The following is a 26330-nucleotide window of genomic DNA, read 5'->3' as shown; positions in this document are numbered from 1 at the left end:
GAATCCAGACTATCTGTAATGGTGGCCCTCCTAGCCATTTGGTTATATTTAGAGAATATTGCGTTCATAATCCCCGATGGTTTGTACGAGTTTAAGTTGCTCCCCTTTGGCCTGAGTACCGCTCCTGCCACCTTTCAAAGAATGACGGACACTGTTCTGGTTGGCCTCAAATGGCAATCGTGTCTCGTCTATCTTGATGATGTGGTTATTTTCGCTGCGACCTACGAAGAACATCTCAAAAGCTTGAGTGCAGTATTGACGGCAATCCGATCAGCCGGTCTGTCTCTAAAACCCGAAAAATGCCACGCGCACCAACGGCTGAAGTTTTTGTGCCATGTTGTGACACCTGAGGGCGTCAGCCCCGACCCTGACAAGACGGCCGCTGAAGCTGCGTTTTCGACTCCAACTGATAAGCGAGCTGTGCGCCGGTTTCTTGGCCTCTGCGCATATTACAGACGCTTCGTGCAAGGCTTCTCCAGGCTGGCTGAGCCTCTCACACGGCTGATAAAAGACGATCAACCTTTCGTCTGGGCACAGGAACAGCGGGACGCCTTCGAAAATCTCCTCAAACGCCTACAAACAACGCCCATTCTTGCCCATTTTGACGAGGAGGCGGACACAGAACTTCACACCGACGCCAGCAACATTGGCCTCGGTGCAGTCCTCCTCCAGTGGCAAGATGGTGTTGAGCGCGTGATTGCTTACGGCAGCCGCACGCTGTCTCGGTCCGAGGCGAATTACTCAACCACTGAAAAGAAGTGCCTAGCTGTTGTGTGGGCGATAACGAAGTTCCGGCCCTACTTGTATGGTCGCCCGTTTCGGGTCGTCAGTGACCACCACTCACTGTGTTGGCTCGCGAATCTTAAAGATCCCTCGGGCCGGCTAGCTCGTTGGAGCCTTCGCTTGCAAGAATTTGATGTAACAGTTGTCTACAAGTCGGGCAACAAACACAGCGATGCAGACTGCTTGCCCCGTGCTCCTATTCCGTCCAGCTCTGATGACCTCGAAGATGACCCTCTATTTATTGGTGCTCTGACCACGTCCGCCCTCGCTTAACAACAGAGGAACGACACGGAATTGCGGCCACTCATCGATTATTTTGAGGGTACCGCCTCGTCTATTCGCGCGTGGTTTGTCGTCGTTTTGCTTGCGAGATGGCGTCCTCTACAAACGAAATTACGGCCCGACGGACTCTGGTTACCTGCTCGTGGTTCCAACGGCGTTCCGCACTGACGTTTTGCAGGCATGCCACGACGAGCTTCCTTCCGTCCACCTCGGATTTTCTCGAACGATGGCACGAGTTCGTGACCGTTATTACTGGCGCAGGCTTTCTGCGTCTGTCAAGCGTTATGTACGCACTTGCCGCGAGTGTCAACGTCGGAAGAAACCATCTTTCAAGCCGGCTGGCTTGCTCCAACCCATTGCTCCGCCGAGAATTCCTTTCCACCAAGTCGGTATGGACTTACTGGGCCCATATCCCACGTCATCATTGGGTAACCGGTATATTGTGGTTGCCACCGACTACCTCACCCGGTATTGTGAGACGAAAGCCCTGCCCCGCGGCACTGCTGCTGAAATTGCTGACTTTTTCATCACCAGCATAGTCCTCCGCCATGGCGCCCCTTATGTTGTTTTAACTGACCGAGGCACAGCGTTCACGTCCACGCTTACTCAGGAAGTTATGCGGCTCAGTGGCACAAGTCATCGTAAGACCACAGCTTACCATCCTCAAACCAACGACCTAACCGAGCGCCTCAATAAGACTAGCGCTGATATGATTTCTATGTACGCCGACGATGACCATAAGAACTTGGACGAAATACTTCCCTACGTCACGTTTGCCTAAAATACTGCCCTTCAAGAGACGACGGGGTTCACGTCATTTCGTTTGGTACACGGTCGTGAAGTGGTGACTATGTTGGACACGATGTTGTTGCCCGATATTGCGCACCCATCCGCTGCCGACGCTGATGCATTCCTTCGCCATGCAGAGGCTGCCCGCCGATGCCCCCCGAGAAGTCGATGCTCACCACTATAACCTTCGTCATCGCGAAGCCATTTTCCAGCCTGGGGATCAAGTGTGGGTTTGGAGCCCCATCCGTATGCGCGGTTGCTCCGAGAAGCTTTTGCGCCCTTACTTCGGCCCCTACGAGGTACTCCGCAAACTCGGCGACTTTACGCATGAAGTGCGCCCGCAAGGAAGTGTTCGTTCTTCCAGACGCCCGTCGACATCCGAAATTGTGCACGTCGCAAGACTCAAGCCGTACCATGCCCGCTAGGACAACTCTCACCACGTTCAGTGCCTGGGACTCTGTTAACGCCCACACGTGGCTCCCCCTCACCTTCAGGCATCGAGTCGATGTCTTTCCAGAGGGGAGGGGCAATGCCGCACTTAGTTTAGATACCACTCTACCGGCGCCCCGTGCGGTCTGTCTTCGAGCTTTGTCGCGCGCCGGACTTCGTCCTCTTCTGCTCGGTGCTAGGGTCGGCCGGCTGCGCTTTGCCCAGTGTGCTCGCCAGGTAGTGTTCTGCCAGGGATAGAACGTTCTACTGGCGTCCGTGACAATATCAAGCAAATGGAGAAATTCTGAATCATTCTATTGAGGGTGTCAGGACAGCCAGGCTTGCATGCGGCTTTTGAAGGCATATTCCTCAAGCCTACTGGTGACTGCAGTTTTGAGCAATCGTTTGCTGTTCGCAAGTCTACAGACACACGCTCGTTTTTCACACTACTCATGCAGTTTTTATCAACCTGATAATGAAGGACTAAAAAATCCAATTTTTGCATTATGCGAATCCTTTTTGTTTTTATTCGAGCAGTTTGTCATGAAGCATAACTTTAGAAGCGGTAATAGAAGGCAGGAGATAGAGTGTTAAAAGAGGTAGTGACGAGCAATTTCGCGAATTACTGTAGCCGCATTTACAAACTGCCCACTATAACTGTAGGCAGCACAAAAAGTGTAAACGTGCGTCAGCATCCTCTATTAAGCTCCTTGGACCACCTAAATTTCAAGAGTTGCGAAACCGGTATTGTATCACTCCTTCTACTGGGACACGATTTTCAGGATATTTACCGTCGCCCTACTGGTGTGATGCACCAAACATACGGTCACCGAATGCCCACAACTGTGCCAAAATTCTTCCATTCATTTATAAAGAAAGCATCGAGATCTATGCGGTCGGCAAAAAGTGATGCATTTCAGTAAGTCCAATTCACCACAACCATGTACCTAGAAACAGACGCTTGAAAAGTAACTGCTAAGGTACGCGATAAGCTGTTAAGGCATTTATACTTTACGATATTTGTGTCAGATAATATGAGAGCGGCCTCACATCCGTACAGTTCGAAGGGGCTGTTTTTAGTTTCTCGTGCAAGTCGCTTTTTCTTTAGGTCTCCTCTACACTCCTCGCTCAAGAAACGTTGTGCTGCCATGTTCCTCGCCTCGGCCTGTGCGTTTCGCTGCAGCTGCCGCAGGTGGACCATGCTACTCTCCTCCGCTTTGGCCATACCCTTCCTCCTCCTTCCACAGTAATCACGTTCCGGATGGTTACCGTGGTACGCCTTCTTACAATCTCTCCATACGCTCCTTCCACGGCAGGTTTCCTCCTACTTCTAGAGTAACTTCTAGAGTATCGCAACCCCTACTGGTTGCGTTGCGCGCTCTCACGCTCTCGCCATGCCCTCTGTGCCACGGTAATCATCCACTGGTTGGAGATTTCTCCACTTCAGCCACACCCTCCTCCTTTCACAGTAACCACCTTCCAGGCGGCTGCCTTTGTCACCAACCTCTGGTTAAGCCTTCCTATGCTTTTGCCCTAAAGCCTCCCTACATGGTAACAATCTTAATCCAAACACGGTAACTAACCCCCGGGTGCTTTCAGTGGCAGCCGCCGACCGGTTGCACCTTTTCACGCTCTGGCCATACCCTCCTCTATGCACGGTAACCACCCACCGGATGATTCCGGCGGAACCATACATCCGTTATGCATTTCTCCGCTAACGTTACACCGACCTCCTTGCACGGTTTCCAGCCACCAGTTGGCTCACATAGCACCGCACCCACCCGTCACGGCGGTGACTACAACTGACAACTACATACTACTACGACGTTAAACCGAGGAACTGGCGCTGAACACCTGTCGCTGCAAAACTGCCTCATGCTACCAGTGGCATCCGAACTCAAGACCTTCGTGTATGTCATGCGGTGCTCTACCAATTCAGGTTATGGTGGCGGCTATCCAATGTTCTACAGGAGGCGCTGGTTAATAGCGTCAAGACTATTGCAGGAAACATAAATGCAAAGTGCCTGGCAGAACAGCGCTGCCAAAGGTCAGCAGATATAGCACCACATGCGGCATCCGGAGGTCGTGGCTTCAGCTCTCACTAGTGGATGTGTTGGTTTTTAAGCATGAAAGGATTTTAGCTTCCGTTGACAGCGCGCTGTTGGTGACCTTGGGTCTAGAATGAAGGAGGAGATGAAGCCGAAACTGCACGAACTTAGGTGAAGCTTTCAGTCCGCCTGGTGCTGCGGGCTGCGCTGATGCCGGAACAGCGCATGCGTCAAGAATAGTGTCCTCGTCGTCCCGTTGAGGACGGAGCTACCGCGAGACGCGCACGTGTCGCGCTGAAGTTCAATGCGTTAACGTACCAACAGGCCCAACTATTTGTAATTATGTCCGAGAGGGACTTTACTTAGTTATATTTATAGCTCCTCATACGAACTCCGTTCTGGAGAACCCCATCTTGCAAGCGATGGGTAGTGACAGAATTGTGCCGACTGACTTAAGCTCGCTTAAAGAGTGAAAACAGCGCACATTTTTTCGGCAGCCAATTCACGGTATACGCTGAAAACTATAATACGGACGACCTAATAGTGACACATTATGAGTTTGCTGGACTAACCCACCAGAAACGTTTACAGAGAAGGAGCTGCTTGCTTCGTGAGCATAATGGCACAAGAGTGCTGTAAACTGCGCTGCACGTAACCGGTGAAATTAGGGCCGCCACTTAGAACACGCGGAGGCCAGACGGTTTTGACGACTATAGGCCCTCAGTAGAAACGGCACACCATAGTACCAAAGCGACTGTAACATCCAACCATAGCAATGTGATTCAAGCAGAGCAGTTGACGCTCTACTACGGAGCACCAGTTCTTTTCCGGCTGAGGGCTCTCCATCTCGAACCATACCGTCTTTCTGAAGGCACCAGCGTCAAAACCGTACGAAAAGGAGCGTGGCTCGTATGGCAGTAAAGAATGGCGCACATGTAGCCGACGAGAAAGTAGCACGAGGACAAAAAAGTAACCAGGTGTATTAAATCAACCCTGATAAGAGGCGAGCAGCCGCCCGGAACGAAGGCTGGTCTGCAGTAGCCGGTAGCTGGAGCCAAGTAACCAGCAGAATAGAAAGAGTGCTGGCATAACAGCCGCTCGCCGCTCGCGTCAGGGACGCCACCATAAATATTCCTACGTGGCTGTAGGCGAGAACGGCCTAAAAACGACCCGGCACAGCTCGGAGGCCGAGATCACAGTGCCCGCACAGAGAGCGCATAGCGTAGGGCGCAGGGCACCCGAACCCAGAACACGCGCACCACCAATGCATTTTGTTCGTTTCGTCTTCATTCACAAAATCCGTTCCAATATTATTAGAGTGAGACCTGTACTCCTGGGAGTACAAATTTTGATTTCGATGTGAATGAGACAATGACCTTCAATGAATCCTAAGGTCAAACCGAACTTACCTGCTTGTAGGTATGGCCGAATTCCGCTAGGTGGCGCCGCCCTGGTTAGCTGGCTGACTATCGTGGTCCGTTTTTCACCGGCCCCTGGCCTGGTCCAGGGCCTTGCCCGCCCCTGGATTTACACTCCATCGCGTCAGGAAGACATCCGCACCACGTGGACACCATTGGCACCACGGCCCGCTGTCGAGCTGGCGCTCCAAGCGCCTCCAAAAATCTCCTGCAGCGCGGCGCCTCACTAACCCTAACGCGCCGCGCCTGCACCTCTGGCATGCAGCATCTCAACAAGCCCCTGAAGCCGAGACCCACCCATACCTCGCCGGTGTCAACTTCTTCCGACGCGGCCGCCGCGGGGTCTACTCCAACCACGCTTACAGCCATGTCTCAACCGGCTGCGTTCAACACCGGCCACACCACAGCGCCCATTCCCGTCGCGTTCACCGACGCTGGGAGCTCCGAATCGACAGCCGCGACGCAGCCGGCAGCGTTCGTCACCGCCGCGGCGTCCACTGCTGGCCAACTCCACGCATTAAGGGAAGCCAAGAGCTTCGGGCCCACAGACGCATCCCAGTCGACTGCGTTCGTCGCCGCCGCCAGTGCCGCCGTACGTACTCTGACCACACTTCCCGCTGACAGCAAGTCCAGCACCTTGGTACCTGCGTCGCAGATTGCGGCTCAGGCTGACGACACAGCAGACATGGACCTCACGGCGTCCCCGGTCGACGGCCATCTTATTCCGGCCCCTGAGCTCGGCTGGAGCACCATCGGTGCCAGCCTTAAGCCTGCCTCCGCCACACGGCCCCGCACCGAGCTCATCACAGTTGCCATCCAGGTTCCCCCTGGCACCCTCACCCCCAAGCTACCGCTCTACGACGTGCTCGCCGCAGTCGTCTCCGCTGCACAACTGTCCTCCGAGAGCAGTGCGGAGATTACCCTTCAGGCCAACCCAGCCCAAAGCCTTGTGTTTTTAAAGCACATTCCCCTCTCACCGCCCACCTCCTGCTTTCTATCACGCATCTTCAGCTTCACGGTAAGCCTATCACCATCAAAACGTATGCCCCTAATCCTCCCATCTCATGCCTCGGCGTCATCCATAACGTCGGTGGCCACTTCACCCCTGATGACCTCATGCATGATATCGAATCATTCAAAACCGATATTCTTGCTGCTCGCATGATGGGCACCACTCATTCGGTGCTCATAACTTTCGCTGGAACCGTAATCCCCCACTTTGTGTATTTCAAACGCGTTGCCTTCCGGTGCCGTCCCCATAAGCCTAAGCCTCCCACCTGCACCCGTTGTCTCGCTCTTGCACACCGCGCCCACCAGTGGCCACAGCACAGCGTTCCGGCAAAGTGCCGTCGCTGTGCTGCTCCTCTACCCGCCGACCCTTCCGCTCAAGTATGTGCCCAGCCCTGGTGCGTTCATTGCCACGTAAACACCCACCCCTCCCTCGACCCCACTTGCCCCTTCCTCCTTGCTAAACAACGCGAGTGTGCCAAAGCTGCGTACCTCCGACGCCTAGCTTTGCGCCAGGCCACGCAACCCACCCCCTCCTCCTCCTCTAATCATGAACCTCTGTCAGCTCCGGCCACGTCACCACCAGGCTCCTACGCCGCCAATGTTAAAGTATCCTCGGTTCCAGCGTCCCTTTAGGCCGATTCACACGACGGACCGTTCGCCCGCGGCCCGCGCACTACGTGTACATGCGTCAGCACTTTGAGAGGCGCGCTGGATGCATGGATGGATGGCGGCCGACAGCGCGCCCCTCAAAGTGCTGACGCATGTACACGTAGTGCGCGGGCCGCGGGCGAACGGTCCGTCGTGTGAATCGGCCTTTTCCGGCGTCTCTTCCACTGCACCACCATCTACATCCCTGACTGACGAGAGCCGCTCCTTCGACCACCGGCTCGCTATGCTGGAACGACAGCAGCGAGAGCAGCAGCGCATTTCCCACGACCTACAACAACAGATCCACGCCTTGACCCAAACCCTCCAGACAACCACCTCCTCTCTTACCTCCCAGCTTACCAAGCTACATGAGCACCTTGCCACACTCACCACTCCCTCCTCCACCGCCCAGGTCGCCCCTTTGCCTGATCTTCTCGAAACCACCACACAGGCACACCACACTCGCTTGGTTCAGCTAGAGACATCGGTTCTGCAGATTCTTACAACCCTCCAAGCACAATCCAAACAATTAGAATCCTTCACTTCTACGCTCCAATCCCTGCATGAGTCACTGCCCCCGGCCAAAAAGAAGGAACGCGTACCCTCACGAAGTTCTACCTCTACACTATCATAATGGCTTTTGGCGAGGACCTCGAGATTGTGCAGTGGAACTGCCAAAATCTGTGCCATAATAAGACCCCCCTCCACCAGTATCTACTCGCCCGCCCCTCCCTGCCCCATTTTCTCCTTCTCCAGGAGACCTGGACGGCCCGCACTGTGCCAGGCTACCGCGCCTACCATGCCACTACGGCCACACCACTTGCGTCTATTTATGTACGTAGCGACGTGCTCTTGGAGCCACTTGATATCCCCTCCGTCCTTCTTAAATATTTAGTTGGTGTGGTCTATTACCACCATTCTTCCCGCGTCTCACTCGCCCTTTTGTCTTTCTACAACCCCCCTGTCACCTCCTCTTTATTTTCCGCCCTGGGCAAGTTCCTTCACTCTCTTCTTTTTAACTCCCATCTCCTCTTTGGTGGTGACTTTAATGCCCCTCACACACTCTAGGGCTACCCTCAAACTCGGCCGCCTCCTCCACTGTCTGGCCCAGGAACGCCACCTCACCCTTCTCAATACTCCTGGCTCCCCTACTCGAGCGGGCACTGCCTCACAGCGTCCCATGACACCCGATCTCAATTTCTCTCGGGGTTCACTTTAATTTCACTGGCAAGTGACAGCCGAAACCCTTCTCAGTGACCACTATCTTGTCCACATTTCCACCTCTCTTTCCCACATCCCTCGATGCCATCTGGTCACTCATACTGACTGGCACGCCTTCCGCGCTAATTTAGCCTCTGACTCCTTTCAATCCTACGACGACTGGACGTCGCGCATCACTGCAGCGCTCACGTCCAGTAGCCGTCGTGTTCGCTTTTGTCACCCAGTCCCAGACTCAGATCCTCACCTACTCCGTTTATGGCGTCGCCGTAAACGTCTTCAACGCTCCTTCTGCTGCCAACCTCACAATGCCCAACTTTCCTCCCGGATCACTGCTCTGCGGGCCGAGATCTTCGCCCACTGCGCCTCACTCGAGCACTCTCGTTGGAGTGCTCTTTGTGACCGTCTTGACTCTGCATTGCACTCGCGATCCACGTGGTCTCTCTTCAAATCTCTCCTTGGCACTAAGACTGCCCTTGCTCCCACTCTAGCTAATGCCCTCACTCAAGGAACTCCCTCCGATGTTTTTGATCAGCTCGCCTCTCTCTATCTCCCGCCCCCTCTGGCACCCTCCTACCCGGTGTACTGCGGTGGACCTAACCCCGATCTGGACCAATCCTTCACTCTCCGGGAGCTCGAATCGGCTATGGCTGCTAATGCTACACGCTCGGCTCCCGGTGAGGATGCCATTACATACACCACACTTCGCAACCTTCCTGACTGCGCCAAAGAATTCCTCCTTAAAACCTACAATGATGCATGGGACAGCGGCTGCCTGCCCAGCTCCTGGACCTCCTCCCTCATTTCTATGATTCCAAAGTCGGGCAAGCCTCCCTCTCTCTCTAACCTCCGCCCAATCTCCCTGACATCATGTGTTGGTAAGACCTTTGAGCGAATGGCCCTTACTCGCCTCTCTAATTTTCTCGAGACGAGGGAGTTCTTCCCTCATTGTCTCATCGGCTTCCGACGCCACGTCTGTGCACAGGACATGTTTCTGGTTCTCCAGCACACGTTTCTGTCACCTACCCCCACTCAAATTCACGCACCTGTGACCGTCGATGTTCGCAAGGCCTTCGACGGTGTTTGCCACGACCACTACCTTTCCCAACTCGCCTCCCTAGACTGTGGCTCCCGCATGTACTGTTACATCCGCTCATTCCTCTCTAAACGTGTCGCTCGCTTTCGAGTCGACACCTATCTGTCCGACCCCCCCAACCTCACCCGAGGCACTCCTCAAGGTGCTGTTCTCTCTCCTACCCTTTTAAATCTTGCTATGGCGCCTCTCGCCTCCCAGCTAGCTGAAATTCCCGACCTGCATCATATATTTTACGCCGATGGCATCACTCTCTGGTGTTCGTCTGGCTCTCCCGTTCACGTACAGGACACCCTGCAACGTGGCCTAGATCTCATCGACTCCTTTCTCACCACCGCTGGCCTCTCTCCTGCTCCTGAAAAATCCGAGCTCCTTCTCCTCAACCATTCCTCATACCAGCGCTCACAAAACCACTTCGTCTCTCTCCACCTTTCTGGCTCTCCCATTCCTGTCGTCACGCAGTGCAAAGTTCTTGGCTTTCCTTTGCATGCAGCCAAGAATGTGCAAGCCCTCCACCACACTGTCACCACCTGCCACTCCGTGAGTCACCTCCTGCGGCGCGTGGTCACTCGGCGCTCAGGTCTCCACGAGGCTCATGCGTGCCGAGTTGCCCACGCGCTGGCCCTCAACAAGGTCTTGTACTTTGCACCCTACGTTTCCTTCGATCAGACTCAACGCTCTTGAGACTGCCCTTGTGGGCCTCTACAAGGCAGCTCTGAATCTCCCTATCACTATCTCTACTGCAAAGATCTTTGCAACGGGCCTCTTTCATCCTCTCCGTTCTCTGCTCTCTCTCCATCATGACTCGCAGCTTGCCCGGTTTTCTCTTACCCGTCAGGGTCAGTGGTTACTGACTCAAGCGGGTATCTCGCCCATTCCCAGCGCCCCGTTTACCTCTCCTATTCCCACCCCGGCTCCCAATCTTCGGATCCTCCCCCTTCCGTCCAACATGTCCCCCGTTCTGCACGCCGGCCGTCGTCATGCGGCCGCAAAGCACGATTCCCCTCTCTTTGATACCCAGGGTGTAGCTTACACGAATGCCTCCTTCGTGGCTCCTCGAGGTTCCTGCGGCTACGCCCTGTACCACCCCCACCTCCCCGCTCCTGAAACTCACACCAGCGGGCCGTTTCTACGCCCTCCGGATGCATTGTCCCTCGAAGTCCCCGCCATTGCGCATGCCCTCCAGTCATTTGCCCTCCTTCCCTCTCTTCAAGAGTACACAGTCTATTCAGAGTCACAAGCCGCTATACACCACATACAGAAACGCACGTCCTAACCCCTTCTCTTCAACAGGAGGTCGAACGAGCGGTCTCCGCATTGCAGTGTTCTATCGTTTTCCTCCGCTGGGTCCCTGGGCATTCAGGTATTGACGGCAATGAGCTAGCTCATCAGCTCGCCCGTGACACACTTTTCCGGGCACCGTTGATCCCCTGGCCCAAGCCCTTGGAGGACGGTGGGAGACTCACCCTTCGCCGCACCATAAAAGAGGTCTACCTCGAGCTCCACCTCGACAAACGCCTTTACCCTTCCCCTCATCCATCACTCACAGTGCCGGAGGCTCGCCTTCTTCGGCACGTTCAAATGAATGCAGTCATCACCCCGTCTCGCCTCTTTCTCTATCGCTATCGATCGGACCCTTCCTGTCCCAACTGCCCCTGTATCTATGCGGACCTTGCCCATTGCCTCTTCTATTGCCCGGCTGCTCAGCAGTCGGGTTCCTACCCCCACCATCACCACCTGTCTCGACTGGCTTGGCGCTGAAGGGGAGGAAGAACAGCGACTTCTGGTCGCCCAGGCGCTCGACATGCTCGGCCTGCAAATTTTGGCCGAATAACGTCTTCTACTACTGCTACTAGGTATGGCCCAAGCTATGGTAGTATGACCCCGAGATCATATGACTATGACCACTAGGTACCTGACCCTTTCGCATTTCACATTTATCTTGACCGTTGACCTTGACATCTGATTCGAGGCAGTGACCTCCACATCTACAATGAACTTCAATGGCTCACAAGGTCAAACCGAACTTGACGGGGGGGGGGGGGGGGGCGGGGCGGTATGGCCGAAGCTATGGTAATGGGACCACATGAATAAATGACTATGACCTTTGAGTGCTGTCGTATTGTATCGCGATGGGGGTTGTCGCCAGGTCTGCTCGTGGCTTGTCGCGTTCGCCGTGCCTTGCTGCGCATGCGCCGGCGGCTCACCAAATGTATTTAACATCTGTGCGACGCCGTGCAGGGTTGTTCTTGGTTCGAGGCTGCTAGGAGGACCTCGTAATAAAGCTTCCTGTTCCCTGGCCGGCAGCTGGTTACAACCAGCGGCGACGAGGATAGGATAGATGAGGACAGCCAAAAAACCAGAATGACCATAAGCGTCGGGTGGCTACCGGAGTTTTAGCTGGAAGGTGGCAACTTCGAAGTCTACCTGGAACGCTTCGAATAATTCGCTGCTGCCAACGACACGAGGGATGACAAGAAACTGCAAGTTTTCTTAACGTCTACTGGCGAAAAAGCCTATGTCACACTCTGGAGCTTGCTGTTGCCTGCGACGGGATTCGAGCTCCGTTTTCGTGACCTATGTAAACTGACCTTGACACAGGCACTAGCAGCTCTAATTTGTTGCCCTTATCCAAGCCAAGCTGAGCTTTTCGGCGTGGTTGTCGAAGTAGGCGGTAAAGATGGCGTCCAGACGCAGTGAACATTCCAGCGTTCTGCCTCACACTTGCTGGCATCATCCTCCCTTCTGCAAGTGGCGAGCGCTTCTCGCGCGGAAAATTGAAAATTTGTTTTTGAGGAAAGGAAATCGCCAGATGATGTCTCAAACCTGGGGGGACACCTAAACCACACATGTCGCCATGCATAAAAAGCGGCAAAATAAGCTGAGTGCTCTTTCGCTTGTATAAGAAAAGCTAAAGGAAGGAAAAGCGCCTTATGAGAGATGCTCCCTGTCTCGTGCGCTGCTATCAGTGTCTATGAGCAGTCCTAGATTTCGTGCGCGTTTCCTGAAATGCATCTCATGCTCAAGCCTACTCTCGACGACGAGATCGTCAGTGAATTTTATTTTGCTTGCGCAGGAATTAGTTTTCAATCATAAATTTAATAAATTGCAGTGGTAAGTTTGCACTGATCAAAACCAGAAATAAACAAAACATTCCCCTATTTTTGTTATTTTTTTCGGTGACTGTTTGCTTCCGTAATATGCTTTTCCACATCGGTTAGTTGGAAGCCATCTTTAGCAACATTTTATAAGAACTCCACAAAAGTCATATACAGCCCTAAAGCCATCTACTGACAGATACCCCGATGTTAGCTCTACTCCCTTACTCTTCACCGTCGACATGCAACACTTTCTACTAGTCATGTTTGGAATTCGTTACAGCACTGACAACACATTAGAGGTAAAGCTACTGTATTCCTAATACATCTGTGCATAGCAACCCGTCAGAAATATTACGCGTCTGTAGTTTTTTTTTGCTAGCTCTTCTGCTTTCCAGCTGATGCTCTCCTTCCCATCGGTACTGGGGGAAAGGAGCGGGTTTGTGTTTGCAATGACAAGTATTGCGACACACTGCATGCCGCGTGAATAAGTGGAACTCCCTGGTGTTATAGCTGCCCTGTAATTAATCGCTTCTTTACCTTCATACATTGTTCATACAAAAGGGAATTGAGATTAAGGCTCAGCACTCTTAATGTTGAAATGATTAAAAAGGCTACAGTGGACACAACATGAAGCCGAAGTTGAAAGTTTCCAAACACACTAGATGCCGTCGCGCCGCCGATGGAGAGAGGGAATAAACTTTGGGGATGTCCTTCAGTGTCCTAAATAAATGAAACGAAGTAGCCCTTGGCTGAGTCGGACATAAAGAAAGATGCGGTGCACCTTGTGTCTGAGGATGGCATCCAGAAGACTGCTTGCGGACAGTTCTTCCGTCATGACGAATGCGGCACCGCTGTAGAGCGCTTTCAGGTGGTACATGAATACAGCAAAGGTGATCCTTGGGCTAATGATGCAGATTTCTTCAGACGACAGCGGTTCACAAGCCCTTTAAAGACACAAATAAGTAAATCAGGTAAACGATAGAACAGGAAAACGGCTTCTATGCCTTGGGCTCGTTTTCCAACGTAGCCTAAACAAAGATTTAAATTGTATGATGCATTTTAGGCAGTACACAATAACTTCTGCTGGCGCTTCTCGACAGCAAAATTCTTCAGCCCAACACCGATCTGTTATGTGATTTCAAAGCTGATTTCTGATTTCATAAAGCAGTTCTTATGTTAACCCGTCCTGAAAAACAATCAAGTTCAACCTATATAGAACAGATTCTGAAAGTATGAAGCGTCATTTCGAAGTTGATGTATTTTTAAAACAGCGGGTTAAATGGGCGTGCAGGTATTTCACGGCTAGAGTATGAAACAGGCGCGCTACCAATTTAAACGTATTTAACCAAAACTTTCATAAATCTTGCTTCTTGGCTACCTTCGTGTTGAAGTTGCCCATTAGTACAGTGTTACTTTTCTCGTTTCTCAGAGCACCCAAGGAGGCTGCTGTTTGTTAACAGCTGGCGAGTACTTTAAAAAAGAGTGTGAGAAAGTATCCTCCGTTATCAGAGCTATCTTTTTTAATATCTAAGGTTAAACGCCTGATGCGATGCTGGGATTACCCCTAAAGATGCCCTATCCGCTTGGGGTTTCCTCGACTCGCACAAGTCTCTCGTGTAGTGCCACATGCTTCCACATGCGCTACATTTGCTCACTAATAAGCCATTCAAACCAGACAGCCTAGACATCAATACAAGGAAAATGGAGTTCTCGAACACCATGGCAAGCGTACGAAAAGTACCACTCACTGTATCAAACGGCGCCACAGACGATACCGCCTGCCGCCTGCCGCTCAGCCATTCCCCAGAGCCACCTGGGTGATAACTACGGTGTCTTGCTCCTTACAGTGCGCGAGTCGTTTATCGTGAATTTTGAAGACTGTCTCCAATGTAAACCTTGCCCCTGATTGAACGGCAGTATCTGCGAGGAAATGCAGTGTTTGCGGCAGTACTGTCACACTACACGAGAAGCATGCAAGATTTGGGGAAACCGCCAGTAGGTAGGGCGTCTTCTGGGGTGATGTCCGTCTTCAAAACGCACATTTATCACGGCGCTCAAAAAAGATGGCTTTAAAATCGTGAAGCCAACTGCGTCGCGCTCTTCTTCAAAGCACTCGATAACTGTTAACGAATGGCAGCCTCCTTGAATGCCCATTCAAAAGAGAAATATAATTTCGTAATTTTTCTGCACGTGTTTTTATGCTGGTCTCCCAACAGCTTCGTACCGCCAGCCGGGAAACATGACCATGCGAACTTAACGCCATGTTTTAAAAATACACCGATCTCGAAATGGCGGTTCATACATTCAGAATGGGTTCTAGGATGAACTTGGTTGTTCTTCACGAAGGGGCGAATCGATAGGTGCGCTGTAAAATCATATAATCCCTTGAAAAGATTATCTTCCCTTGTATTCCGATGGGACTAAGGGTACTTTTCACCCCTAGGCGATTCCGGCTGCTTCAAACTCCCCCTTTGTTTCTGAACACGGTGAAGTTCTATAGAGTGCATATATCGCATCAAGGCAGTTGTAAATGATGAGGAGTATAAATAATTTATTGAACAAACGCAACCATGTCTATGCTTCAAAATTTGTGGTTTTTAAATCTACCACACACGTGTACAATTGTGTGGTTGCTAGCAAAGCAAAAAAAGACGCAAAAAACTTTTAACTATCGTCTCGAGTCCAGAATGGCGTTCATCAAAGTACGCGCTTAAAAACCAGTTGAGGCGGTTAATACTGGCAGCAGCAATAGTTTTGAGGCTACTTTACGAAAAGAAAGCTCCTTTTACGGAGAGGAACATAGCCTGGATTTTTTAGACGGCGAGTAATATCACACAGAAAAATCCAGCCAAAAATTCTGTTTGGTGTTTTTTTGAGGGAAGGAAATGGCGCAGTAGCTGTCTCACTTCTCGGTGGACAGCCTCACCGCGCTTTGAGGGAAGAAAGGAATATGGGAGTGAAAGGAGAAATTGGTCCCATAGTAGAGGGTCTGAATAATTTCGACCACCTTGGGATCAATAACATACACTGACATCGCACAGCACACGGGCGCCTTTTGCGTTTCGCCATAATCGAACAGCGGCCGCCGCAGTCGGGTTCCAACACAGGTACTGCGGCTCAGTAGCCAAGCGCCCTAACTACTGAGCCACCACCCCAGGTAGACGAGCCTTCGCGTTATGCTGCCTAAGAGAACGCAAGGACATCTCATGCTCCACCCTCTTGAGTCGTGCCAGGGCTCCCCATCCTCTCCATAGGTGTTGTAGCTGCGAACCGCACACACCGGTGCTGCGCCGCATATGTCAGATTGCCAGATCCTTAGCCCTCCTCTTAACCTCTGAAATGCGGTGCCTCCCTCTCGATCTGGCTGCCCCAGGCTCGGGCGCTCAGCCTCTGTTGTGCTGCCCCCTTTTTCGTACTCTGCATTCATTCCGTATACCTCGTTGATGACATCCTTCACACTGATAAGGTATGGGAGAAGGCGGTGCACAGGCTCTTCCTGCTTCCAAAGTTTAAGTACTTGCTTTAGGTCATCGTCACGGCTACTTTCCTCGGCCAACCCTCTCCAGGTATTGTCGTTGACGAGTGAAGAGACAACACTTACTTTAACGCTAGTGGTACACGTCGGGCTGGTTGCACAGTTGGTGCGGCGTCGTCACGCAGAACTATTCTGTAGACCCTTTGAACGCAGCCAGTTCCTGGGAGCAGACGATGAAACTGGCAAATCCTTCAGAGCTGCTTCGAGATACCGTGTGTACGCGTGACGGAAGCCCAACGGTTTCGCTGGCTTTTAGGCCTAGGATTGCTTGATGGCCCTTGCGTTCTAGGAAAATAACAATGACCGCGTGATGGGGCCCACAGCTGCCTCTGCTCGAACGAGCTGCATCTGCTCAAACGACACCAGCATGCTTGATCACGCCCCCGCCATATGCACGCAGCACCGCACTGCTTGCGTCCAGGGGTGGCTTCGGGTCAGTTTTCGGATAGCATCCCAAGGGCAGCAGGTTTGCTTGAGCCCCCGTATCAACCTTGAATTCAAGGGCCGTGTTGGAGATTTCGGCTCGTACTGTCAAGTTGCGGTTGTTTTTTCCCACTTCCTGGCGACACGTCGAGAATGTCGAAGTTATTTTCAGTGCCCTGTAGCTCGGCTGCATCAGCAACACGTTTGCAGACGGAAGCAAAATGGATCAGCCTGTGACACTTCCTACGTGTTTTTTTCATATGCAGGAAAGCACCTTTGCGCGTGGTGTCATCCACACCGAAGACATTTGTAAAGCCTGAATGGGGATGGTGCCTCGCTTTGACGGCTTAAATTTTCTTTCCGCACAACATCTATCTGGCTTTCTTGGTGTACCCATACTTCCTGTTCTGTCTCGGCCACTTCCTGACTTGGTTCTTTGCTTTCATCCTCGCCGAACCTGAACGTGTTGAATATCTCGACGGCTTCAGCGCCCACCACACTTAGCAGAAGTGCCTTTACCGGTTCCGCGATCGGCTTGGCGGTAGTTGCTGATGCTCCGAAGAAAAATTCAGACCTTTGTTTTAATTCGTAGTGCTGTGGCCCCACAAGGGCAAAGACGAAACGGAGTGACGACAACACAAGTCCTCACTAACAACTCATAAATATTTTACCAGCACAGAACAAGGAAAATCAAACATTACATGCGCAGCCTAGAGCATGGTTTCAAAGGCGCCAGGCTACAAGTGCTACAGAACCACAAATCTACCTGTTATCATGAGTTTAATGCTCTTTCAAGATAATCAACCTCAGCTTCAAGTAGCAGCAATGCTGGCGAACTCACGCATTCATCAGCCAACTTACTTATACAGAAGGCCTCCATAAACTCTCGCGAAGTCTTATCTTTGTTTCCAGAGAACGCGCGTTTCTTTCAATAGTGGGACACACTTGTGGCTTTTGACATGCTTGGTCAAGTGCATCCCTGAACCTCCGTCATGTAACCTGACATCTTCCTGGAGCGTCCCGTCTGCTCTATGTGGTGCCGACCGCATGTCAGGAAAATGGTACAGACTACTCCGCAAGAACAGTCTACACACGGATTGGAGTGCTTCACACCACAGGCATTTCTTCTCTCCCGCGGTGCTTCAAATCTCTCAATGGCGGCACATATCCGCCCTATCTAATTCTTAGCCGAAAATACCATGTCCACCTCATAACGACGAGACACCTTCTTAAGGCTATTGAGACACTCCGTGGATGCAAGGGATGGAGGCGAGTTTTTTTCCTTACCTGTGTGCTCTCTTTCTGTGACCTAGTCCCCATTATAGTTTGCTTCTGTACCGTAAGTACCGTTGCAACACCGAAGCCAGAACAGAGGCTGGGAACCCAGCATTTTTTGTGTGGCCACCTCATGGCATTGTCGCGAACGCAATGTCCATCGCAAGGAAACAAGACTTTGTGCAAGCCGAATTCAAAGCATTGAACGCAATGCTATTCTTAATCAACTTCGAATGACCGGAAGAAAAATTCAACCAAAGTTTCTTTGACCTTGGTGAAAACAACCTGCACACATGGTAGCCCTCGAAAAACAAGAAAAGGTCCGAATGCTGAATGCGTCCATTTTCGGGAGCTCAACACGTAAAATTCAGGCCACGTCCTTTTTCTTTGAGCACCTTCAAAACATCGACCATTGTCCGGGTGGAGTCAGGACATTCCGCAAAAACTATAAAATCTTCAACAGAACGGAAAACTTCCGTCCATTTTGCTTCAAAATGACGCTGAATGCACCAATCAACCACGCACAGAAAAAATATCGCTCAGAAACGGAGCAACTCTTGACCCGTTACAGATACCAGATTTTTGAATGTAAACTTCATTATTCTAGCCACTAAAGGTGGAGGCTGTTTCGACCTTGTCCTTGTGGTGCCACAGCAGTATGAATTCGTACCAACTCGCCCAATTCTCAACCCTTTTGAAATTTGCTTGAATGCCTTCTAGTTCATGTAACTTTCCGCAGCAGTTGTCAGTGGATCTGCTGGCTCCAGGAAGTCCGTTGCAATAGAAATCTTCGGTTTACCAAGACAGGGGGTGTCGTTGGCAATCCCAATTCTGACACCATATATGGTTGTGGAACGCAGACAGAACAAGGCAGCCCTTGAGCAAGGGGAACAACAACGAGAAGGTTTATTTATTGGTCACTTATATACCTCAACTTGGAGAGGGTGTTCTTCCCTTGCGCTGAAAGCATCCTGTTGTGAGGCCTTTTATCAATGCGTGGCTTTAGCAGCACGCCCTATACGATACAGGAGGGAATGCTGTATGGGGGAGGGGGGGTTTGAGGTCTCTTCTGATATATGTTGAGAGCGGAGAGATTCGACCCGTAGAACTCTCATGAATTGCTCTATATCCGGGGAGGGTGCTTTTGCCTCCAGTTTCCTGGAGTGCGAGACCACAGGGGGGGGGGGGGGGGGGTATGGGAGGGTGAAGAGATACTGGGAAAGGGGCGTACGTGCCGAGTGGATGCATCGGCAGTTCCACTGGACAAAGCTATGGAATGGGAAGCATGTAATAGCCTGATGTGTCCTTGGGGTGGGAGCTATGAAGACAGCCACAGGGCTTTATGTTTTTTAAGGAGTGGGGAGTCAGATGGGGAGGAGAGGGCCATAAGTGTGTGTTAGATTTGTTCGATGAATTCCGCCTGCTTGTCGGCGGCGTTGGAGAGTGTAGCGACAAGGGGTATTAGTTGATTGATCTGTAGTGTTTGTGCCGGGATTTGTTGTTCCAGGGATTCTTGGCGTTGTGGAATGATGCCAAAGAAGGCTGCGAGGTGGTTCATGCATGTCTCAAAGATCTGCATGCCGTGTTAAAGCTGGGATAGGGTATCGGGTTGATCGGGTTGTGCGGGGAGGGGGTTGCGGGTTGTGGAGTTGAGGGAGTGGGAAGTGGCCTACCTGGTTGTGGTCGCGGGGCAGGTGCTTCTTGGCTCAGGGCTCTGGTGCTATCCGTACTGGAGATTAGGCTCTGGGGGAGATAGGTTCTGGCAGTAGGCTTCTCGTTGCAGTGATCGCTAGATTGGACATCAGGGCACATTACGCTGGTGGCAGTCAAGATCCTTGCTGGACATCTGAATAGGTCTTGGTGGTGCCAGTGTGGGGATGATGCTGGCGAGAGGAGGGGTTTGGAGATGTAGATAGGGTTTCATTGCAGTTGCTTGCGAGATTGCTTGGCTGTGGGTCACGAGGTTTTGCATTTGCAGACGGTTGCGCTCGGGCTTGGTCCCCCTGCTTGCGGACCGGGCAGGTGTCCCCGAAGGCAACATGATCTTTTTGACAGCGCAGGCAACAGGGGACACAGAGATGGGCAGCGTTCGAGTGAAGAAGGGTGGTGGTGCAGGTAGGGCAGTGGGCTCGGGTGGAAAAGCACTGAAGCTGTTTGTGCCCTTAATGAAGGCAGCGAAAGCAGCCCAATGCCCTGCGGCGGTGTTGGTAGCAGCGCTACGTTATTTGTTCGAAGTAAATAGTTCGCGGAACTGTGCGGCCCTCAAGCGCAACCAGAAAAGTGTTCGTGGATCCCATCATCCATACCCCGATGATGGTGTGGGTCCATGAAGAGATGCGGGCCAGGAGCTGTAAGTGAGCCCGGTGCGATTAATCTGGAATGTTCCTTGGGCTGAGTGTGCGGCGATGAGTTCGTACGGGGGTAGTTCGTGAGGAGTTGAGCTAGACAGCGATGAAACGCCAGTTCCGAAGAGGCGTCGGTTTCCAATGAGGCGCCGGGGCCCTATGAGCCGCCGAGACGCTGAGGCGCTGGAGAATGATGAAACGACGAGAATGCATTTCACAGTGTCAGTGATAGTCCAGAGAAGTAGAAGCCTTTGGTCCAAACGGGTGTGGACAAAAATTTCCGCGTGTGCCTGGTCAGTGAGGCGGGCGGCGAACGTGATAGGGGTAAAATATGACTCAGTGGTGCAGCTATTAGTAACGCAAAGGGGTGAAAGTAAATTTAGATGAGCGTGCGTCGATAACGGGGTGGCTCGGGAAGCTTGCGGGTTCTACGGCCGTACATAACCGCGGGGAATGGGTTGGGGTCTTCTTCTACGTCTTGAAGTGAGATGGGTGCAAAGCTTGTGGTGAGGACAGATCCGTGACTGGCGCAAAACCTTCATCGGCGTCTTCCGTCGCCTGCATGGGATATGGCGTCGCGGATGAAGTGTCCGCGGTAGGCTTACCGCACCGGCTGCCGCTTTGTACTTTCAAAAGATCGATGCGTGGTGAAAAAAGGTCTCATTTTCATATTATGGCTGCTGGGTAAAGCTGTGAACTTTTCGGCGACAGGTTGGAATTAGCTCGATGTAAGACAGTCTGCATCCGCTAGGCGCGTTAGGGAAAACCGCGCGCATATGAGCTAACGTCTTCAGACCGATCGACTGACTAATCAACCAGGCAACCAAGCGGTCACGCACTGAATAGAAAGAATATGTGATATACTCCCCATGATCACCCTGAGATGCTTAGAGTTTCATTTGAACTTGCTGCTTGTTACAGGTACAGACCGAGCATATTTGTCTGCGGTCGCCAGGATAAAACAGGAAATTATACTGGTTCGCATAGGCTAGCCGCAAATATCATAAAGTTTAGTTTGGCATTGCAAATCGCGCAAAGTAAAGTATGACTGCGGTGAAACCCTGCCATTACGAGGGTAGTGCAGTATGTGCCACAGCTCGGTAAAATATGAGCGATATGCGTTAAATGCAGTTTGTATTTAAGTTTTCGTCATGTCTATTAGTATTTACGCTGTATCCAGTGCATCCTACGCTCTCTCCAGTCCACTCTTCCGTGAAAACCAAGGGACCCTTCTTATCACCGAAGATGAGCTTGTAGCTTCTGTCGCCATAAGCTCATCTTCAGCGATAAGGGTCCGTTGCTTTTCTTTGAAGGGCGCACTGGTGAGAGCGTGAACAATAACCTTGTTGTCGCCGAAGATGACCTTTTAGCCTTCGTCCCGAAAAGGCGCCACTGTGTTCTGCATTTTTAGGATTGCGCAGCAACCACGGTCCACTATAACTTTCGTCGACGAGGTGCAGGTCACTGTGCCCTAATATCATTGGATGTGGAAGCTGCAATGGGTACTAGAATAATAAAAATGTTTAAATGCGATCTTACTGGCGATATTTATATTATTCTTTAGTACATCACTTCCACCAACGTGCAATAGCCACCGCTTTCGCTGATAATGGTTTGCAGCATCGGCCTATAAAAGAACGGGCACGCGCACTAATTGAATGTTTCTCTGCAGAGATCGTCTACAGCGTTTTTAAGACATCGGATGCGGGGGCAAGCACATTCGACAGCGAGTCTCTCCTTCTGGCGAAAAGAAAATGGGTGCTCAAATCGAGTGTTGTGTCCTATTAATAATGAAGATGCTGCCTCCTCCCCCTCCCGATCCCGCAAGGAGAACCAAAAAATTGCTGATGGTTTAGCATCGCTAAGCACGGAATACTGAGCGAAAGCTGGTTTTGAAGGAAATATTTCACTACGGGACCTCCGGCTTCAATCGCGGATCGTGCAAATTTGACCTTCAAATGAGCTTGAGCTTCGAAAGCAAAGGAAAGGCGCACAACTGGCCTCCTGGGGCAGTGGACAGCTTAGTGGCGCCTTAAGGTGAGAAACCAATGGAGCGGGAGCTAGGAAAGCAAAGGAAAGGCGCAAAACTGCCCTGTTAGAACAGTGGGAACCTCATTCGTGCTTCAAGCTACGTGGCGATAGTTTCAGATGTGCGCTGCATGCGGTGGCATTTACAACGTTATTGAAGAAAGGAGCACTGAAGCTATATGCCGTCTGCGTTAATTGTGTTCATCGGCGTTGCCATTTAAAACGTTTTCTGCTGCGATAATTTTCAGGGGAGGAAGTGCGCATAACCGGCTCCCTAGGTCAGTAGACACCTGAATCGCGCTAATATGTACGTGAGGTGAAGAGACAGATAGATTTGGGCTGCATGTGTTAACGCTGACAACGTTGTGGCAGACACGCGGCACTGCTCCAATAGGACGCAGCGTTCATAGGGTGAGCAAACTCTCGCGATCAAACATTAACTACCACTTGCCAGGGTGGGGGGGGGGGGATGCGCTGCACATATCTATTCAAGACATCGTCAGGTGCAAGGCGTGGACTGTCCCAAATTAAACGGGACATGGTCCTTAGCGAAAATCTTGCACCAGCACAACTTAAAAGTGACCCAGTCGATAGCAGACTTCTCCACTTATGTCAGGCGTATCAAAGTCTGGAAAAGCGCTGGCTCACGCAGAAGCAGAATAGTGCGCTCTAACGTAAATTTGCGCACATGCTACAACTCATAACCGAGCATGTTGCCCATCTGACCCCGCAGCAATGGAATCAGCTCTTTAACTGCCTTGACGGCAACCGCCACATGAAAAACACCTGGTCACTCCTACGCCATATGCTAGACCCCAGCTCCTCGCGCGCAGAGAGCAGCAAGAAAATTACTTAACTGTTACATATTTCCCAGCGGCAGGGCGTCGATATCGAATCGACCCTCACTGTTACCTACTTCTCAAATTTAACGCCGGAGTCCTTATCATCATATACCGCAACTCTAAATCCATCCTTGGGTGCCTGCATAACGGAAGCAGAGATATGGGCTGCACTACAGCAGCTACGCACCGCCTCTGCCCCGGGCTTGGACGGCATTACCAATAAGGTATTCCGCAATTCGAATGCATGGCCAATATCATCATTCGTCAAATTGTGAGCGATCACTGGGAGAGCAGCACCCTACCCCTAGAAAGGAAGTCGGCCAAGGTTACGTTCGTACCTAAGACAAAAAAACCTCTTGACCTGGAAAAAATTACGCCCATCTCCCTGGCACTGTGCGCGTTGAAGCCTATGGAGCATGTGGTTATGAATCGCCTCCACCGTTACATGGAAAAAGAATCCCTGTTCCCCCTCCCCCCCCCTCCCCACCATGTTCGGCTTTGGAGCAGGGCTGTCGAAACAGGACGTCCTGCTACAGCTAAAGGAGGAAGTACTGAACCCTGATTTCTCTCAACTTACCAGAGCGATCTTGGCCCCCAAGCCTTTGATAATGTCTAAGATACCTCCATCCTTCAGTCACTCAGCACACTAAATATGGCTCCCGTGCGCATCGGTACATAGCTGCTTTTTTGCGTTACAGGACCGCCTGCCTGCAACTAGGCACGGCCCAGACGCAAACCTTCACGCTGGAAGTAGAGGAACCCCCTGGATGCAGTCCTGTCCCCCTTACTGTTTAATATTACCCTGATTCCATTAGCACGCAAATTGCCAGCAATCCCTACGCTCAAACACTCCTTGTACGCCGACGACATACCAATCTGGTCTAACACAGGTAGTGACGGTGATATAGAATCTCATCTGCGGCAAGCTGCCGACGTTGTGTCCTCGCACGCCCAAAGTATAGGCCTCAGCTGCTCGGCATCAAAATCGGAGCTTTTAGAAACAAATCTTAAAGAGCATCACCCTCCTGCAATTCACATCACGCTGGATCGAGCACCTATCCAAACAGTCCAAAACATTAAGGTCCTAGGCCTCTACATTTCCAACAATGGCACTAACACCAATGCCAGAAAAGCTGTTCGCAAATCTGCGCAAAACATCGCCACACTAATCAAACGTATCTCCGACCGCCACAGGGGCTAAGAGAGGCGGATACGCGCCACCTCATTCAGGCCTATGCAGAATTACCCATTCCCTCCCCTACCTCTACTTCTCCCTCCCTGATCCCGAGCAGGTGAACACTCTTATCAGAATGGCTAACAAAACGGCTCTCCTCCTACCCGAAACCACAGCTACCGTAAACGTCTTCAGCTGAGGGTACATAACACCTTACAAAAGCTTGTCGAAGAACACTTAATGGGCCGATACCACCGAATCTCTAGGACGGTAACCGGGCAGCAACTCTTAAGTCCACCACAAATTCATTCCCCTCCTGAAGCCATCAGTGCAAATATTTACATCCCTCCACTCCCGAAAAACACTCACCCGGAGTACAATCACGAGCGACGCACTGCGAGCGCTAAGGCCCTTCGAAAGCGCTACCCCTGCCGTCTATGTGGACGCCGCTGAATATCCTCAGTAGTGCAAATTCGCTATTGCAGGGACAGACAATGATAATAAATTAGATACCTTTGCCACCATTTGGAACTCGACCCAGTCCATGAAAGCGGAAGAGGCGGCAATAGCCCTTGCGGTTACTCACTCCTCCTCAGAATATATTTTCTCTGAATATTGCAAACCGAAAAAGTCACGCCCCAGCCGCTAAGATCCTCCAATCTACTCCCCCACCCAACCGCCACAGTACCCACCTCTGGGTTCCAGCGCACTGCGGACAACCGGGCAACACGGCCGCCCACGAGCAAGCCCGAGCTCTCGTCAACCATACAGTGGACGGCCTGCCCTCGTTCTGAAGTGCGAAGGACCGCCTCCTCACCTATCACGACATGACTATGCCAAATTCCGCCAAATTTACCCACCTCCTCACCCTTCTCTGACCAAAAGCGGGCAGGCGGTATGGCGACGATTACAAACCGCCTCCATGCCATCGCCTTTCTTCCTCTTCCTCATACACTGGGGGGGTGAAATCTCCAACCTGTACCTTATGCCTAAGCACCAGAGCGGATTTCAAAACACCTAGCAGACATGTACTAAGTACATGGGTTATTTTGTACTGCTTACATGCGTTACCATGTTAGCCCTATTTTTCTGTGTATATGTATGTATGCACCTGTAAGGATTGCGCTGTGTAGGTACGATTAAGCTTTGTTAGTTCTTGTGAATTATGTTCTATTTTGGTACTGATATACCTAGTGTTTACCTCTTGTTACTGAAAACCTTTTTGATATCGTAACCCCCCTCACACAATGCCCGTTGTGGCCTATGAGGTTCAATAAATAAATAAATAAATAAACTTGCCCAAGAAAACCGAAACCTCCCTTCTAAGGGATGGAATCACAGAAGCGACGAGAGGCAGCTCTGCGCGGCTCACACGCGGAGCTACAGCTTCGCATCGTGGGCTGGGCCTTGAAGGCCGCCGCGGCCCAACAGTGCCTGGTCATCTAGAGCGGCCCGAGGGTCCGTATCCATCCTGTTCAGCACCCCTCGCAGTTATCCCACCTTCACCTAATAAAGTTATTACCACCACCACCAGCGTCCGGACTGCACTCAACGTTACAGACGCCAAGCCGCTTATAGTTGTCCGATACGCCCTAGCTTCCGCTCTGTAAAAAGGTTCGGCAATAGTTGAACCGTGCCATTCGCTATAGTGTTAACGGCCCCGTGCCCTGTCGCAGAAAAGCCGGTGTAGTCGTCGGCTTCGACAGCGTTGGCCGTGAGTAAAAATCCCAGAAGCATTAATAAGTAAAACCGAGTAAAAAATCGTTCGAGTTGCGAAATCAAACCAGGGCCTCCAGAGTGCGAGACGGGCACGCTAACCATTCCGCTACGCTAGCTCGATGGTTTGGAGTGAACAAAGGCGTGTCTAATGAATACGGTGTAGTCTTCG

At 51.6% G+C, this 26330-nt stretch overlaps 1 protein-coding gene across 1 annotated transcript in view; it reads right to left on the bottom strand.

The window, feature by feature from the left end:
- LOC149344339 (uncharacterized) overlaps positions 1-26330 on the bottom strand; it is a 138490-nt gene that overhangs the window by 40688 nt on the left and 71472 nt on the right. The window contains exon 5 of the mRNA XM_089547218.1: positions 13602-13764. Coding sequence (XP_089403344.1) covers positions 13602-13764 — 163 coding nt within the window. The remainder of the gene's footprint in view (positions 1-13601; positions 13765-26330) is intronic.

Source organism: Amblyomma mixtum, chromosome 5 (assembly GCF_055824585.1).
Source record: "Amblyomma mixtum isolate Tamu chromosome 5, ASM5582458v1, whole genome shotgun sequence".
Taxonomy (NCBI): domain Eukaryota; kingdom Metazoa; phylum Arthropoda; class Arachnida; order Ixodida; family Ixodidae; genus Amblyomma; species Amblyomma mixtum.
Note: the sequence above shows the minus strand (reverse complement) of the source record. Positions and strands in the feature narration are given on the sequence as shown.